Raw genomic sequence first — 17,908 nt, forward strand, 5'->3', positions numbered from 1 at the left:
AGATGGCACTAATCTACCTATTTTATTATCAATGGGGAAAAATAGCTAATATATATTTTTTTAAATTGTGTAGTGTGTGTGTTCGGTATTGTTGTATTTTCTAACTACACAGAAAAGGATAGATTATAATACATTTTATTGTTATTAAAGTTTCTTATATCTTTTAAGATATAAGTAGTGTAGTTAAAAAAAAAATCTGTAGTTTGTTTTTGAAAATTGCTAGTTTGTGTTTGGAATTTTGCACACACCCTGTTGGCTCATATCCTGTGCAGCTCTAAAGAAGGAAAAGACTCCTTGATTTCATTTGTCTTTAAAAACAATGCAAGCCAGGCATGTACTCACACTTTCGTCATGACAACCACCTCGGCTCTCATTCAACCAGTGACATTCTAGAGATATTTATAAATGTTAAATAGTTCTCTCTGTGGATACAGTCAGGGACGTTGCAATTTAAATAGGGTAAATGTGTCATGAGAGCAATATAGAAAATACAAAAAGCATCAAGTCGTTCCACTCTACGTGATAATGAATACCGCTAAATGCATTGGTGCATTCATCTGAGCTGAGAAAGATAAATTTGATTCTGTCTAGCCAATTCCTGTTTACACAGTCACAAGATTTACTGGCAGGTCAAAAGGGGAAAAGTCTCTGTATGTCCAGTTAAAAATCTCGCTATTCCAACAATCTGAATGAGATTTTCCTCTAATATGAGAACTTTCTTAAAGCTCTTGTGTCTGTATTAATTTACAGTGTTTAATAATAAATTAATAGCAGTATTGTAGTGAATCAATCAAGCATGCAAAGTACATACGAGCGAGTATAAAGTGAAGGAGCAGGGGAGTATTGTAGTAGCTTTGGTGAGCGTTTAGGACCATTTGAAAGCACTTACCATATTTATGCCATGAATTATTCATTTGTTTCTTTTCCCTCAAGCATGCATATGCCAAATATCTAGAGTCAAATTCAGCTCACATATAAAAGCAAAGCATGAAATCACACAATCCACAGTTTGTGTCTCCAGACAAACAATTGGTTGCATATTCATGCTATAATAGTTTTATCTACAGCATTTTTATTCATCTGATATTGTGACGTCATGTTTTTCTACAGTGTAATTTTACATTTAAGTACACTCTAAAAACTAATTCAGGGGACCTTTAGTCATTACTTAAATATATATATTGTTGTGAAATAAAAAATTAAGTTCTGAAATGCTGTTAGACTTTTTACTTGTAATTGTTATTTTATTGAGTTTGGATGACACACAAATTATGCCTATTTGTTCGATACTATCATGACGTGTCATAGTTTAACATTTTCAGTTAATCAAAAATGTATTTAATTTTAAGTTCTGTTAATGTAAAATACAATCTGATGATGTGTAAACGTGTTTCATTGTTTTGAATTGTATGAACACTTCTTTTAATTTAGACGAACTTTAGTTGAAGTGAAACTGGGCTGGGATTTATATTTCCCATCATGCTTTGTCCATGGCACTTGAAAGGGAGCGTAAATGCTAAAATTAAGTGTTATATAATGTTTTTTGCACAAGATTAATGGTAAGGGAGATTTAACAGTAATTAGTGTTTTGTTATGCTAATTTAGAAGAGTTTCTGTTAATGTGGGTTTTTGGAGATTTACCATCATGGTGACAAGTGGTGCTGCTTGGTAAGTTCATGTTACTTAGAAATGCGTTTTATTGTGTCCAAAAAGCGTCTTCACCTTACTTAAAACATTATGTTGGATCAACTTAAATAGTTGCATTCATGTTGACAATTATTAAGTTCACGTTACTTAGAAATGAGTTTTTATTGTGGCAAAAAAACGTCTTCACCTTACTTAAAACATTATGTTAGATCAACTCAAAATATTGCTTTGAATGAATGTAATTCTCCCAATTGGCTTAAGTTAAAAATTCTAGTGGAAAGCGTTAACATTTTAACATTTTTTGAACCAATTATTTTTTAATAATGTTTTATTTTTTAGAGTGTACTGAGTAATATTAATTAACAACATTTAGTTATTATTTTGTTAGGGTTAGATTATGCTTTGATTTATGGTTAGCTGAATGTACTGTAATTAAGCATAATTTTCTTGTAACAAGGACACTGTAAAATTAAGTGTTACCGAACTTTTTCTGCTCACCCAGGCTGCATTTATTACATAAAAAAGAGAGTAAAAACAGTAATATTATTATTACAATTTAAAAAATGATACATCTTGGCTGAATAAAAATATTAATTTCTTAAAAAAAAAACAAAAAAAATGACCCAAACTTTTAAACTGTAATGTATATCAATAAATTTTCAACATTTCAAGTTAACATTAGTTAATTATTGAATGAATATGAATTTGCACATGAACAATAGTTTAAATAAACACTAAGATATAGTAATAGATACTGTAAAATTGTTGTGCAGTTAGTTTTTTGATTAACTTATGTTAACGGATTGTACCTTAAAGTGTTCCTGTTCCTTTTGTTATGATTCCATCATGAGGAAAAAAAAAGGTTCATCCCTTCCAAACAAGGGATGAAAAGTACAAATTACCCTTTCAGAAAATTCCCACTAACAGACATAAGCAGCAAGCAACAGGATGTCTCATTTAAATTCAGCTTTTCAGTTTCTCGTTGATATACACACAGCGATAAAGGGACGGGTAATGGAAAGTGAGACACATGCATTAACGCTAAACTGATAACATTTTCTGGCACATTGAGAAATGGAGGGAGCAGCTTCCACCCCCTTCCCACCAAAACACATCTAGTGGCACTACAAGCAGCTGTTTGTGAAAGACTGGGGAGTTTGAGTCTGCCTTCTCACTGCACAGCTTGTGGCTCTACAGCAAAGTAGCTCAAGCGTTTCCTTCCTGAGGGGGATATGAAAAAGCAATGGTCTCATCTTTCCCTTTTGTAACGGTTCCTCTGCAGATGTCTAATGAGGTCTAATGAAAGCTGTGTCTCACAAAGGACAGTGGTAATACCAATTTGAGACAGATTGCTAAACGCGTGTTCAGGGATGGTACAGGGATGACGTAATTATGTAGGCCAAAACCCGCAAACAAGTTAGCATTTTAGCACTTCCGATTCCACCGTCCTGAAGTCAATGGGTTTTTTGACTTGAAATAAGGTCTGTGGTGGACAAATGCTGAAAATATTTTTATGTTTTATTCTATGACATCTTTAATACCCTCTTGTGATTTTTTAAAAGCTTTTACTTGTCTTGTAAAAGGTAGTTGCTAACAAGTGGCTAAATGGGACTACAGAAGTTGTTGGGCCGAAGAGGTAAACAGGAAAACTTTGTTGCTTAGTTGTTTATTATCGTGCTCTTGCAAACTTTTATAACTCGAACTTTCTGGGAAAATGTTTTTTTTTTTTTTAAAAAAAGACTGAAAGAGTTGTCGGAAGCTTAGTGATGGTGACCGTGTTTATTAATAGCATACGCTTAGCTTTTGACCTGGCAATTGTATCTATGCTTCAAAATTCAAATTGATTTCATTGGTGAATATTATTACGGTTAACAAAATGTGTAAAAATCATAAGGATTTGTTTAGTCACAGACCTTATTTTCTGCAGTAATCCAAAAGCCAATGGAAAAATCAAACTGGGTTTTTTGACGAGAGAGCCACGGTGATGCTAACAGGTGGCCTACAAAAATACATCATACCTGCACCACTCTATAAATGAACAAAAAATTTTACCTTTCCATACAACTTTGTCCCGTATCTATCCATAAAAGGTGCAAACAGGGGTAAATGAGATACAAAGTTGTCCCTTGAAGTTACTGCCTAATGTAATCTAGCTATCACAACTTAAAATTTTGTGTTATAACAACTTCCCAGATTTAACTTGTTGAAATAACTCAAATATCAAAGTTGGTACTTAATACAACTTCACATTTCAAGTTTGCTAAATTTAGACATTTTTTGCTTGCGACAAGCTGCTATACCCCTAAGGATTAAATTTTTGTACATTTTTTTTTTTCTGAGAGTGTTCAATAGTCATACAATTTTGAAGTTATTGTACAAAATTCAGTATGCAAAAGCGATTATCGTGATTAAAAAAATATGTAAATTATTTTCAACTAGCCCTACCCGGCAAAAGTGGCTGAACCAATGGTGTGATTTTGGGGTGGGGCTATCCTAAAGTTTTTAGCTACACTTTAACTGCATTTGGAGTACATTTTACAAGATAATACTACTTTAGCCTTTCTGCTTCAATATTTCATAGTTTGATTCAGTGATTTTAAATAATATTTTCGACTTAAAGGTGCCCTAGAACTTTTTTTAAAAAGATTTTAAAAAGATTCTGAATGTGTCTGTGAAGTTTCAGCTCAAAATACCCCATAGATTTTTTTAAATTAATTTTTTTAACTGCCTATTTTGGGGCATAATTAGAAATGAGCCGATTCAGGGCTACTGGCCCTTTAATTCTCCTGCTCCACGCCCACGGAGCTCACGCTTGCCTTGAACAGTGCATAAACAAAGTTTACACAGCTAATATTACCCTCAAATGGATCTTTACAAAGTGTTCGTCATGTATGCGTCGGATTATGTGAGTATTGTATACTGTTATATTGTTTACATTTGATTCTGAATGAATTTGAGGCTATGCTCCGTGGCTAACGGCTAATGCTACACTGTTGGAGAGATTTATAAAGAATGAAGTTGTTTATGCATTATACAGACTGCAAGTGTTGTGTTATAATGGAAATAGCGACAGCTCTTGTCTCCGTGAATACAGTAAGAAACGATGGTAACTTTAACCACATTTAACAGTACATAAGCAACATGCTAATGCAACATTTAGAAAGACAATTCATAAATATCACAAAAATATAATGTAATCATGGATCATGTCAGTAATTATTGCTCCATCTGCCATTTTTCGCTATTGTTCTTGCTTGCTTACCCAGTCTGATGATTCAGCTGTGCACAGATCCAGACATTAATACTGGCTGCCCTTGTCTAATGCCTTGAACATGAGCTGGCATATGCAAATATTGGGAGCGTACATATTAATGATCCCGACTGTTACGTGACTGTTACATAAGAAGGAGGAAACAATGGAGTTTGAGACTCACTGTATGTCTTTTCCATGTACTGAACTCTTGTTATTTGACTATGCCAAGATAAATTAAATTTTTCATTCGAGGGCACCTTTAAATACTGTAAATAAATTTAGATGTTACCACATGAAGCAAATGTTTTTCAGTGTAGCGTTAAACATATAATGTTATGACAATTTTTTAGTCGTGGCCTAATGGTTAAAGAGTTAGACTAGTAACCCAAAGGTTGCAGGTTTGTTTCTCAATACTGGCAGGAAATGACTGAGTTCCCTTTGAGTAAGGCACCTATGATTTGCAGTGTGTGTATGTGTTCACTTCTCACTACTCCTAAAGTGTGAGCACTAACTTGGATGGGTTAAATTCGTGGGACAAATCCCGAGTATGGGTTATCATACTTGGCCTTCGCATGTCACTTTCACTTTAATTACAAAAAGATATTAACTCATAATTTCCACATGATATGTCTGCATGTCATAAACCCACTGTAATAAAATAGCAGAATGGTTTGAAAAAAAAAAAAAGATTTAGTGGCTTTTGTGCAGAAAGAGCCAAACGCATTCCTTTGAAGATTATCCTTGGCTACTGAAATGGCATTAAATCCCATCACTCACAGTTCAAGGTGAGCAGCATTGGACGGTTCCTTAAGAAAATCCATCCAGCTGAATAATTGAAGTGTCTGAAAACCATCCATGAATATGCAAGAAGGGAATCAAAGTGTCTCAACCTCTCTCTTCCATTGGCCTCCTCTGGGATTCAACAGCACATCTGGGCTGCAGAGGAAGAAACACACATTGTACAGCAAAGACCTCTGCCTCAGCATGATGGGTGTTACTGAAATTAAATTCAATAAAATTGAATCAAATCAAATGTGCTAATGGGCTGATAGCAAGATATGTGTGTGCCACTGCTTGTAATAAACATGTAATAGCCATGCAGGAGATTTAACCAGCATGTTGACCTATTTGATTAGTCTAATGCAATCATATGTAAAAGCATGTGCATTAATTATAATCATTTTTTTTTTTTTTTGTATAAATTTGTAAGCCACATTGTATAAATTCAAACTGTAAAATCAATTACTGATGGCTATTTTAGTATGTCCTGATGTGTTTCACTCACATTCTGATTTTTGTTTCACAGTTGCAAAACTGATTTTCTCCGATTGTGTAATTTTAAATAAATTGAACATAATAATGTTTAATGTATACAAGAAGCTGTAAGAAATTAAAGTCACTCTTTTGGACAGTTTATCTGTAGGAGAAATTGCTAATCCAATGTAAATCTCAGACAGGCCTTCCACAAGAATGGTCTAATCCCACACCTTTACTCACACGGTGTGCTATAAGCTTGAATCGGGAAAGAGCGGAATTATCAAACATGGACGAGGGTTTAGATTATTCCATAAGGAGGTTAATTTGCATAAGCACACGCACAGACTCAGCTGCTTTACTTTTCATGAATAAATGTTTGCAATAAGTGGAGGTTTAGAAGTATTGGGTTTGTGATATGAAAGATCATTGCAAAATCCACCAACTGTGAATCATTAGTCTGGTGTCTGTTAAAAAATGTGATGCCCCACATTTTCTCAAATGCACACTTGCTTTTAATCAACACTTATTATATCCGAAGCTCTCAAATAAAATGACATGAGCTATAAAATGGACAATATTCTCAGATAAAACTGATTAACAATTTAAGATTTAAAGTCCCCCTGTGGTGAAAATCAAGTTTTTAATGTTGTTTATATGTCTATGTGGTGTTTTTCATATGCTTTAAGACAAACCATGTGCAAATTCATAAGTCAACACCATTGCTGAGTATTTTGTATATAAAACTGCCTTGATCTAAAGACAGTTTCAAAAACACGGTCCACCGTATTTAATAAAGCTATAAAGAAGTAAAGTAAAATGCTGAAGTAAATTACACTAGCTCACCTGTGCAGGATATATGATGTCTCTAAGACACTCCCGCAGTATTTCACACATGAGTGTGGAAATGAGAGCAAATATAACCTCTGACAGCTCAGAAATTGAGGAACTGACCCTTTGGTGCCACCATGTACAATATCTATATTTCATTTCACAAGACATTAAAACATTTTCCTAAGAGAATCGTAACGACCTTTCATGCTGTGCACTTCTAACCCTGCAGCGAGAAAGCAGAACAGAATACCACATTTTACTGTCTGTCAAGCATGTAATGAGCTTTATCACATTGTCTATGTGTTCATATGGCCCATTTTTTGTCATTGCTTCGACATTTCCAGATTTTTAAAAAAAATATAGATGGCTAAAAATGGAAACATTCAACAATTCAGGTGAGATTTAGCTGTGCATGTATCGTTCATAAGTAGTTCATACATGTATGATTTCAGGAGAGCTATTTTCATGTCATTCATGTCTTTTTTTTTTCATTTTGCCAGCCTTGAATTAGGTTGAAAGTGCTTTTTTGAGGTCAGTATGGAGACAATAACCATGGATTTGGCAATAGGAATAGAGAAATTTGAGATAACATTACTCTTTTATATTTTAAATTAAATAAATATTCTGCTCACCTGCAGTAGGCAAATCATTTATTGCAACTGCACTTTTAAAAAAATTGCATGTATTAAATTTTTTTTTCTTACAAATAAATAGTTTTAAATATCCAAGAATCATATTATGTAGCCTATAAAAATAAAATGAAGGGATGCTAGATTAATAATATATTGCTAATTAGCTATGATGAATAATTAACAAACCATACCATGTTTTGACTGATTCCATATGTTAGCCTTAATTACTCATAACTATAATCCATTCACGCGTACCATGGTTTAAAAACATGAAACATGTGATGTGACAAACCTTTTAAGCAGAGGCTAGACTGACAGGTTGCCATTTTGAACCAGCACAATGCTGAGTTATGAGCTGACCCTTTTTAAAGGGTTAGTTCACCCAAAAATGCAATTTCTGTCATTAATTACTCACCTTCATGCTGTTCCAAACCTGCAAGACCTTAGTTCATCTTCAGAACACAAATTAAGGTATTTTTGATGAAACCCGAGAGGCTTTTTATCTCCCATAGAAAGCAGTGAAATTACCACATTCAAGGTCCAGAGAAGTAGTAAAGACATTGTTAAAAGTCAGTGGTTCAACCTTAATGTTATGAAGCGAAGATAACTGCGCAAAAACAAAACAAAAATAACAACTTTATTTCAACAATTTCTTCCCTGTCAGTACCCTTCTCTAGCCTGTCAGAAATTTCATTTTTTGGGTGAACTAACCCTTTAAGATCCAGACTTAAAAGCTGTTTTCTCTTTTCTTTCTGCCCCGGTCTGACAGTGTTGATGCTAGATGCCAAAAACCAGAGTCAGTCTGCAGATATTAGGCAGGTGAAGTTGACAGATTTTGCAGAAAACTGCACTGTATGATGGGCACAAACTCCTTTTTTAGCTTCAGACTATAAATCTGTCTATTTGGTGGATACTTTAAATTACTACATTTTTGCAATCTGTTTACATAATCCATATTACATGTAATCACTTATTACCCAGCACTGCCTATTTACTCCTAGTACTAGTTTATAGAAGGTTAAATATTACTACTACTACAAGGTACTAATATGCACCTTTTTGGGATAGATTGGGTACAATTTAAGGGGACTGTCTCAGTGACAAGCTGTTAAACCCTTAAAGGATTAGTTCACTTCAGAATTAAAATTTCCTGATAATTTACTCACCCCATTCCATCCAAGATGTTTATTGTGTTTCTTTCTTCAGTCGAAAAGATTTTTCTCCATATAGTGGACTTCACTGGGGTTCAACAGGTTGAAGGTCCAAATTGCAGTTTCAGTGCATTTTCAAAGGGCTCTACACGATCCCAGCCGAGGAATAAGGGTCTTATTTAGCGAAAGGTCATGCGTGACCTTTCCAACATGAGCGTTTATGGTTAAGATGAGCGTTTATGGTTAAAAAGTATTCCTTTTTTTTTTTTTTTTAGAAAATGACCAATCGTTTCGCTAGATAAGACCCTCTTTCCTCGTCTGGGATCGTGTAGAGCCCTTTGAAGCTGCACTGAAACTGCAATTTAGACCTTCAACGCGAGAAAATCCTGGATTGTTTTCCTCAAATAATTTATCCTTAAAAAATGTATTTCCTAAAAAAATAAATCCTTAATTTCTTTTCGCCTGAAGAAAGGAAGACATAAACATCTTGGATGACATGGGGGAGAGTAAATTATCAGGACATTTTAATTCTGAAGTGAACTAATCCTTTACTATGGAAGAGGATTAGGGCCAAGCAATAATAAAAAAATAAAACCATCTCGAGATTAAAGTTGTTAAATTTCGAGAAAAAACTCGTTAAATTTCTAGAAAAAAGTCGAGATAAAATGTTGAGAATAAACTCATTAAATTACGATAAAAAAGTCGTTAAATTTCGAGAACAAAGTCGAAATAAAATGTTGGGAATAAACTCATTAAATTACGATAAAAAAGTCGTTAAATTTCGAGAAAAAAGTCGAGATAAAATGTTGAGAATAAACTTGTTAAATTACGAGAAAAAAGTTGTTAATTTACGAGAACAAATTTCTTAAATTATGAGAAAAATGTCGTTAAATTTTGAGAAAAAAGTCAAGATAAAATGTTGAGAATAAACTCATTAAATTACGAGAAAAAAGTCGTTAAATTATGAGAACAAATTCGTTAAATTATGAGAAAAATGTCGTTAAATTTTGAGAAAAAAGTTGAGATAAAATGTTGAGAATAAACTCGTTAAATTACGAGAAAAAAGTCGTTAAATTACGAGAACAAATTTGTTAAATTATGAGAAAAATGTCGTTAAATTTTGAGAAAAAAGTCGAGATAAAATGTTGAGAATAAACTCGTTAAATTACAAGAAAAAAGTCATTAAATTATGAGAACAAATTCGTTAAATTATGAGAAAAATGTCATTAAATTTTGAGAAAAAAGTCGAGATAAAATGTTGAGAATAAACTCATTAAATTACGAGAAAAAAGTCATTAAATTATGAGAACAAATTCGTTAAATTATGAGAAAAATGTCATTAAATTTTGAGAAAAAAGTCGAGATAAAATGTTGAGAATAAACTCGTTAAATTACGAGAAAAAAGACATTAAATTACGAGAACAAATTTGTTAAATTATGAGAAAAATGTCGTTAAATTTCAAGAAAAAAGTCAAGATAAAATGTTGAGAATAAACTCGTTAAGTTAATGAATTTGTTCTCGTAATTTAATGACTTTTTCTCTCATAATTTAATGACTTTATTCTCAACATTTTATCTCGACTTTTTTCTCGAAATTTAACAACTTTAAACTCTCGATGGGTTTATTTTTTTATTATCTCTTGGCCCTAATCCTCTTTCATACTTTAATGGTACAATTTTTTATAAATATACTTTTTTTTTCTGACAGTGTATTTATGCGAGCAAATGCACACTTCAGTCACAGATGAAATGAATCACACATACCAGCTCAATCAGGGTGGTACAGTAGGATGTCTTCAGGATCAGGTGAAGTTTATGAGGACACCCTAGATACTGAAAGGTTTCTGCACAGGCACTATTTAAATCATCCCATCAGGTAGGATTACGGCCTGACATGCAGCAGAAGAACTCAGGACGCCAGATACGTGCAGATGGTCAGCTAAGTGTATGTGTCAAAGGTTTGGAATACTTCTTTCGTTTTGAATGAATTTAGTTGTGAAATAGTAATAGTGCTGGCACAGGGGTACTGTATGGCAACACCTTTACCAAATTTTAAAATATACTGTATAATAATATTGTTATTCAGCAGGGAGGCATTAAAATTGATCAAAAGTGACAGTAAAGACAATTATAATTTTACAAAAGATTTCTTTGTCAAATAAATGATGTTCTATTCATCAAAGAATGTATGGTTTTCAAAAAAATAAATATTAAGCAGCACAACTGTTTTCAACATTGATAATAACAATAATAATAATAATAATAAATGTTTCTTGAGCAGCAAATCAGCACATTAGAATGATTTCTGAAGGATCATGTGACACTGAAGACTGGAGTAATGATGCTGAAAATTCAGCTTTCCATCACAAGAATATATTACATTTTCTTTTAAGAATATTTCTTTTTTTAAATCTTACCGACCTTGAACTTTTGAACAATAGTGTATATCAGTCCTCCAGAATGATTTATATGCACTTTGCTTTATTATAGACAAGAAATGCAAAAACACCATTCAGAGACATATGTAAATGTGCAGTAGGTCACTGACTGTTGTTCATGTTGGTAAAGGTGTTGACGTACAGTACCCCTCTGCCAGCGCTATTACTATTTCACAAATAAATACAGCCTTGGTGAGCATATAACAGCTGACCATCTGCACGTATCTGTCGTCCTGAGTTCTTCAGCTCCATGCCAGGCCGTAATCCTACCTGATGGGATGCTTTAAATAGTGCCTGTGTTGAAGCTTTTCAACACTGAAATAAGAAACATAAGAAACATTATTATTTTTTAAACACCAATGATAATTGTTAATAATTGAGCACCAAATCAGGATCATGTGACACTGAAGATTGGAGTAATGATGCTGAAATTTCAGCTTTTTACATTTAGAATATATATATATTCAAATAGAAAAAGTTATTTTAAATTGTAATAATAGTTCACAATATTATTGTTTTTTTTTCTATATTAACTGTGTGCTATTTTAGAATTGTATAATTATTAGTATTAATTTTGGTTATATTATTTAGGGACATATTTCTTTAATAGAGAGATTTTTTATTGTCTTGTACACAGAAGATGAAAAATTACACAAAAGCATATAAGACAAACTCACACACTGCACTGTTTTAACTGATTTAATCTAAATTCTGTAGACAACCTTTTTTATGGCCACATGGCCTGTCATGAATAGTCACATTATTTTGATTATACTGAATCCTAGTGGCCAGATTTGGACAATACATTTTATTTTGCATTTCAATTTTACCTTTCCATAAGATGATTAGATGAAGTAAAACATGTCAGTGGTGATCCACAGATTATTTATTACAATGAAACAACACAAATCTATTTAAGTTAAAACTAAAGTGCTGACAGTATTTATTATGGTAAAATTAATCAAATCATTTTACAAACATTAGGCTATTATAATTTAAGAGTTAACAAGATTTTTGAAACAAAAACACCACTAGCTAGAGAAAACATTTGTGCGACTTTTGAACTCTATAATATAATTTATATATTATATATAAAAGTACATAAAAGCCTCAATAGCCTACTCACACCACCTTGTGGCCTTATGCTGTCTTCACGTGCTATCGGAAATTTGATAATTCCCACTTCTGAAGTCGTGATTACGAGCTCATCGCATTCAAGGGCGTTCATGTGCAATTTTTACCTGGTAAACTTGAGCTCGTGAAGGCAGCATAAAACGGGTTAAACTTTTGAATAATCCATGTAAACAATGACTGCAAAAATATTCACAATTCAGTTTAAGCAAACATTTTGGTTATTTACCTCTTTTATATCATTCAAGCCAACGGTCATGCAATCGGTCTTTGTCAGGTGACGTCACACTCGTGAAAACCGAAGTGCATTATGGGTGTCGTCGCCATTTCTGAGGTATCCAAACAATCTCTGTATCAGTGCAGAGTTGTTTCTTCTTTGGCTACTTTTCATTGTAAAAATGGCACACTTTTGTTGTGTGAAAAGCTGCAATAATATGTCCCACGATAGAAAATGTCAAAAACTTTACTACGAGATTAGATTTAGTCGGTTTCCTACTTGAAAAAAGGCTGTACGGAGAGTATGTAACGTTAGAGGCAATAACAGAGGCGCCGGATCGCACGGGTTGCCGCGGTGAGACGCAAAACATCACTTTCGTCAAGATATCTCCATTCAAGTATGTTTGCTTTCTACATTTCACAAAGGTAAGTTAGAGGTTTCTGTTTTCTAAAGTAGAAAACGTTATAGCAACGCATTGTTTTGGATTGTATGTGCTATGAAACAAGTCAATTTAAACTGAATCCCTTTACTTGAATATGTCTACATTTTATTTTTCTTAATTTTGCTACAGCATTTTTATACTTAAGGTACGACATTTTTGCTCTGTATCTATATACTGATTCTAATTTTCTGACTACTTTTTACAGCTGTGGTCTGTGGACCTTTTCATTTCATTGCAGATCAGCCTGCTTAAAGATTATGGAGACTGACCCTAACTGGACACCATCCCTCCCTACATTAAGGCCACATCAGCATTAAACACAGGCTGTGTCTCAATCAGCTCCCTAGTTCATTAGTTAGGGCACTGATCAGGACGGTCTCAGTCACAAAATTTGTATACACAATATACTGATTCAAGAGCTCAGAGCTGATTGAGATGCACACACAGACACTAAGGAAAACAATCCAGTCAGCTACTTGGGTAAAGTTGGTTTTATATTTGCACATTCAGACTTCTGATAAATTCAGACTTTCCAATAAATATGCAATAAATTAATGTTTGCGAATTTTAAGCAGCGACATGATATTGACGACCAACGATTGTCAACTTATAACATTTTTCACAGTCGATCAAAATAGGCAAGTATTGTTTAATGGCATATTTACTTGTGAATGTCCACTGAATGTCCAATGTAGTGTGATTAACAAGGCTATTGAATACGGATGTGCGAATATAAAACCAACTTTACCCAAGTCAGTCAGCTGACACTATGGTCCATCAGGCTGGAGAAAGTGATCATCTTCACACTGAGAAGATGCAGGAGGCTGGAGGAGATGGTGATCTGCATGTGCAGAAGTAAAACCGACTTGATATGTACAGGATGTCTGATGTTTGTTTTGGAGATGATGTTAATGTACTATACGGGTCTGCCAAACCTGGGAACCTTTATGGCTTTACAATTTTTTTTTTTTTTTTTTTTTTTGTGCCTCTGATTCCAGACGCAACAAATACAAATTTCAAATGCTTCTGTGAACCTTAATATACCTCAGATTTGATCTGCCTGCACAACACTTCTAATGTTTCCCCTGAGACGGTATACAGAACATTCAATGAAACTGTGTCATATCTATGCAAACCTGAAGCTTTCAGCTGTATGGGCATACAGAGATGATTTGCACAGAAATATGTCTCCTTTGTTTAAATACAGAGTAGCAGAGATTACTGACTGTTTTGAGATTTTCACAGAGAAACCATCCAATCAGCGCATGTTTGAATCTTTTGTAGAATTGTAGTGTAAAAATGTGCTGATGCTTTATCCAGTCTTGCATGAACAATAAAGCATGTATAATTAAATTTTTCAGGGTGATTTGTAGATTTATGTTATATGCACTTATAGTATTAACAGGATAATTAATAATATACACAATCTGTAAATCAGATATTTAACTTGCATGACATATCTTTGTTTTTATTATTATTAAGGCCTTTGGACAAAAAAAAGAAAAAGAAAAAAAAAAAGACTCATAATGTCATTGACCCAGACAACACAGAGGTAGGTCTAAAAGGTATACTATATCAGAATGTACTGTAATAAAATACACTATTAAATTCTACATACATCTCTGATGATGCCTTGTTTATTGGAACAATGTTTATTGTGTTATACATTGGTTTATGTACTTAATGCAATAAAGAAAAAAAAATGCATGAAAAAAAGGGTAGTATTAGTTCAAAATTCTTCCTGATAATACTAAACCATCCTTAATCATGCACTTGTTATATAGTTAACACGACATCATTATCGTTACTATACTGTGTTATCGCAGTCCTTCCTTCAGAACATAAATAAATCCTGCACCCATTAGTGAAATATCTGTGATCTTCGAGGGATTGATAGTTTTTAAATTGTTCACTATGCGTTTATGCCATAAACAAGACAGTTAACAATATTTAAGTATGATGATTTAGGTAGCAATGCGGGGTCAGTAGCACTCCAACTTACTGCAGTCAGCTCGTACAGATCTATGTTATGAATGGATGAAAAATTCTCCAAATAACGGTCCCTGGCATCTTTGGTGAGTTTATCGCGATATGAAATTTTAACTTTGTTCTTGTGCTTCTTCATATTTGCGAGTTATTTGCTTGTTATCTCAACTCGTGTAATCTCTTTCATTCTCACAGTCAGCAGGGATACCACAAATATGGCGCCGCGGTGACGTCACACACAACAAAATCACGTGTCTGACAAAGACCGATAGGCTATTTGATGTTGTGATTGTTTTGAGACTTCAGTTCATGAAGCGTCACGGGAGCGAGCACGTCTAAGCTCCGCCTTCTCCTTAACTTTGTTGACTGCTGCGGACGCGCGCCAGTTCACTCTCAGCATCTTTCTAAAGGATATGACTAGACTAAACGGACAGAGAATGGATGCAAACGTCGTGGTACTCGGCACAGACAATGTTGGAAAATCTGGTAAGTTTTTTTCTTAGAAAATATACTATACATCCATAAAATGCATTTTGTCACTTTTTAAATTTTTGCCATATAAGCAAATGCTCATACAACTTTGTTTTGCAGCACTCACTGTCCGATTCCTGACTCGTAGATTCATTGGGGAATATGGGGATATTGGTATGTTGCCCCATTCACTGACTGATTTGTACGTTACCTTTAACATTTCACATTTTAATATAACTTTGACTCTTTCTCTAGAGTCGCTTTACACTCACAATGTCGTTGTGGATGGACGAGAGCAAACTCTGAATATATGGGATGCACCATATTCACAGGTGAGTCAGTGTTTCAGAACCTGTTTTTTTGTCAACTAAATCAGCTAAGATGATGTGTTGGTCTCTTAGCCTGGTCATGGTGGTCTGTTGGCTAGATTTAAAAGAGTTTCGGACACTTCTCAGGCTGGGTAAACCATCTTAAACTAGCTAAAACCATCAATTCAGCTTAGGCTGGTTTCTATTGTACTGTTTAAATAACATCTGAAATGTTGAATAAATATGCAATGGTTGTCTTCTCTGCAGGACCTGTCCTTCGAGTCCTTGATGTGTGAGAAAAGAGTCCAGTGGGCAGATGGCTTTGTGCTGGTCTACAGCATCTGTGACCGAGCCAGTTTCAACGCGGTCTCCAGACTCATCCAAACAATCAAAACCACTAAGGACTTTCTGGGCTTGGAGAAGATGCCCATAGTTATAGTGGGAAACAAGAGAGACCTTCACCATCGGCGTACGGTCCTCAGCGAGGAGGGCAGGCTGCTGGCGCTTTCTGCAGACTGTCAGTTTTATGAGGTCTCGGCTGCTGAGAACTACCACAGCGTCCTCATGGTTTTCCATGGGCTGGCGGATCGCATCAGGGAGTCCAGGGTGTCTGCGAAAAAGTTAGCAGGCATCAAGGGCATTGTGAAGAGCATGTCGGCAGTGTTCGCCCGCAGGCGAACAGATTCGTTGTGAAGCTAATGAGAGCTCTGGAATTAAAGCTTACAGTATTTGGTCTGATATGATCTATTTTAGACCCATTGAAGGGGTCGAATTATTGCTGTGGCTCCTAAGAGAGTCCAGGATCTCATGTGACTACAGCTGGACCTTCCTCATGAGCAACTAGGGAATTGCTCTAGTATGTCAAGTTGATGGCTTTCATTGAGAATGTGTTGAAAGTTGGAGAGTTCTTAATAAAATGCTATGTGGCAGCAGATTATATCAATCAAAAGTGGAGTAAATATTCCATAGTGTGAGGAGAAATAGGTCAATTAATCTCATTTGCTTACTTTAAGCAAGACAGATTTTAGTGCTTCTGCAAATAATCATGAGTGTTGGCAACAGGTACACACTGTGGTGGTGGTGATGATGACGGCAATGGGAATCATTCGTGATTCAATGCTGTGGTCTAAAAATATAAGCAGACGCAAGACAACATTGTCTTCTGCTACATTTATCAAATACAAAAGTCTCCCACAGTATCATACCAAGGGGTTGTCATCAGCTCAAGGCCGTCTTGCAGTTTAATCTCAATGGACTGTTTGACGATTGCGTCAATGTGCATTCAGATAACAGCAGTGTTTTTTTTTCCACCAGCTTCTTTTCTGAGGCTGCTCATGTGCTTTATGAAGATCAGACCACTGTGTAATTGTGCTACAAAATCTAATCACATAAAGACTTCCTCTGAATGCCAACGCACAGTGCAATGTTACAATCATCATCACATGAATATACGTTTTTTTTGTATTGAATGTACTGCTACAGCAAAATCATGTATTCAAAGTATGTTAACTTTAGTTGATGAAAGATTGCAAATAGAAATCTGGAGGGAAACAAATGCAGTGAAACAGCATGTGTATTTATTTGTCCTATATTTATAGACCACATTGATATTACAAGTATGCATTGTAAACATTTTGATTCGCTCTTTCATTCTGATATAACGACTAAAGTGGAGTAGCTCAGCAAATGTTGTAATTATTCCTGTTATTTGTATTAAAATATGAAAAAATTCAAGCTCAAAACACTGTCACAGGCTATTTTCTTAAATAATTATGCTGTATGTGTGGCATAAATCATCTAGAACAACTGAATAACCTTTGCTGTGATTATTTGCTGTGACTGTTATTCTGGTATTTTTGAAGAGACAAAAATCTGAGGACTTTTCCATCTAGCACATTGTCCATTCAAAAACTAATAGAGGCAGTGACATGGCAAAAATGTGATTATGAAGTAAATAATTTATTCTTGTATGGTTCACACTTGTGCTGTTTTTGTGTAATGAACATGTGTGATCAAATCTCATGCCTCACATCTTGGTTTTGCAAGGGACGTCTTTTGGAAAAAGTGCATGATCACCAATTATTGTGACTGTTGATACAATAAAATATAAATGAAAAGTAGCCAGGCTTTGCCCTGTGACATTA

The 17,908-nt window shown here is 34.4% G+C and overlaps 1 protein-coding gene across 4 annotated transcripts; it reads left to right on the plus strand.

The window, feature by feature from the left end:
- The first annotated feature begins 3,272 nt into the window (after positions 1-3,272).
- Positions 3,273-17,791, plus strand: si:dkeyp-59c12.1 (Ras-related and estrogen-regulated growth inhibitor-like protein). Of its 4 annotated transcripts, none has more exons than XM_067390470.1 (5): positions 3,273-3,283; positions 15,396-15,471; positions 15,577-15,630; positions 15,712-15,788; positions 16,032-17,791. In XM_067390470.1, the coding sequence occupies exons 2-5, from the start codon at positions 15,399-15,401 to the stop codon at positions 16,455-16,457; spliced, it is 630 nt and encodes a 209-aa protein (XP_067246571.1). In that variant the 5' UTR covers positions 3,273-3,283; positions 15,396-15,398; the 3' UTR covers positions 16,458-17,791. The 4 variants fall into 4 exon arrangements, with proteins under 4 accessions (XP_067246571.1, XP_067246570.1, XP_067246569.1 ...); XM_067390469.1 differs by lacking the exon at positions 3,273-3,283 and adding an exon at positions 12,473-12,606 and having other exon boundaries at positions 15,258-15,471; XM_067390468.1 differs by lacking the exon at positions 3,273-3,283 and adding an exon at positions 13,947-15,074 and having other exon boundaries at positions 15,181-15,471.
- Positions 17,792-17,908: the final 117 nt, after the last annotated feature.

The sequence above is a fragment of the Chanodichthys erythropterus genome, chromosome 7 (genome assembly GCF_024489055.1).
Source record: "Chanodichthys erythropterus isolate Z2021 chromosome 7, ASM2448905v1, whole genome shotgun sequence".
Lineage (NCBI taxonomy): Eukaryota > Metazoa > Chordata > Actinopteri > Cypriniformes > Xenocyprididae > Chanodichthys > Chanodichthys erythropterus.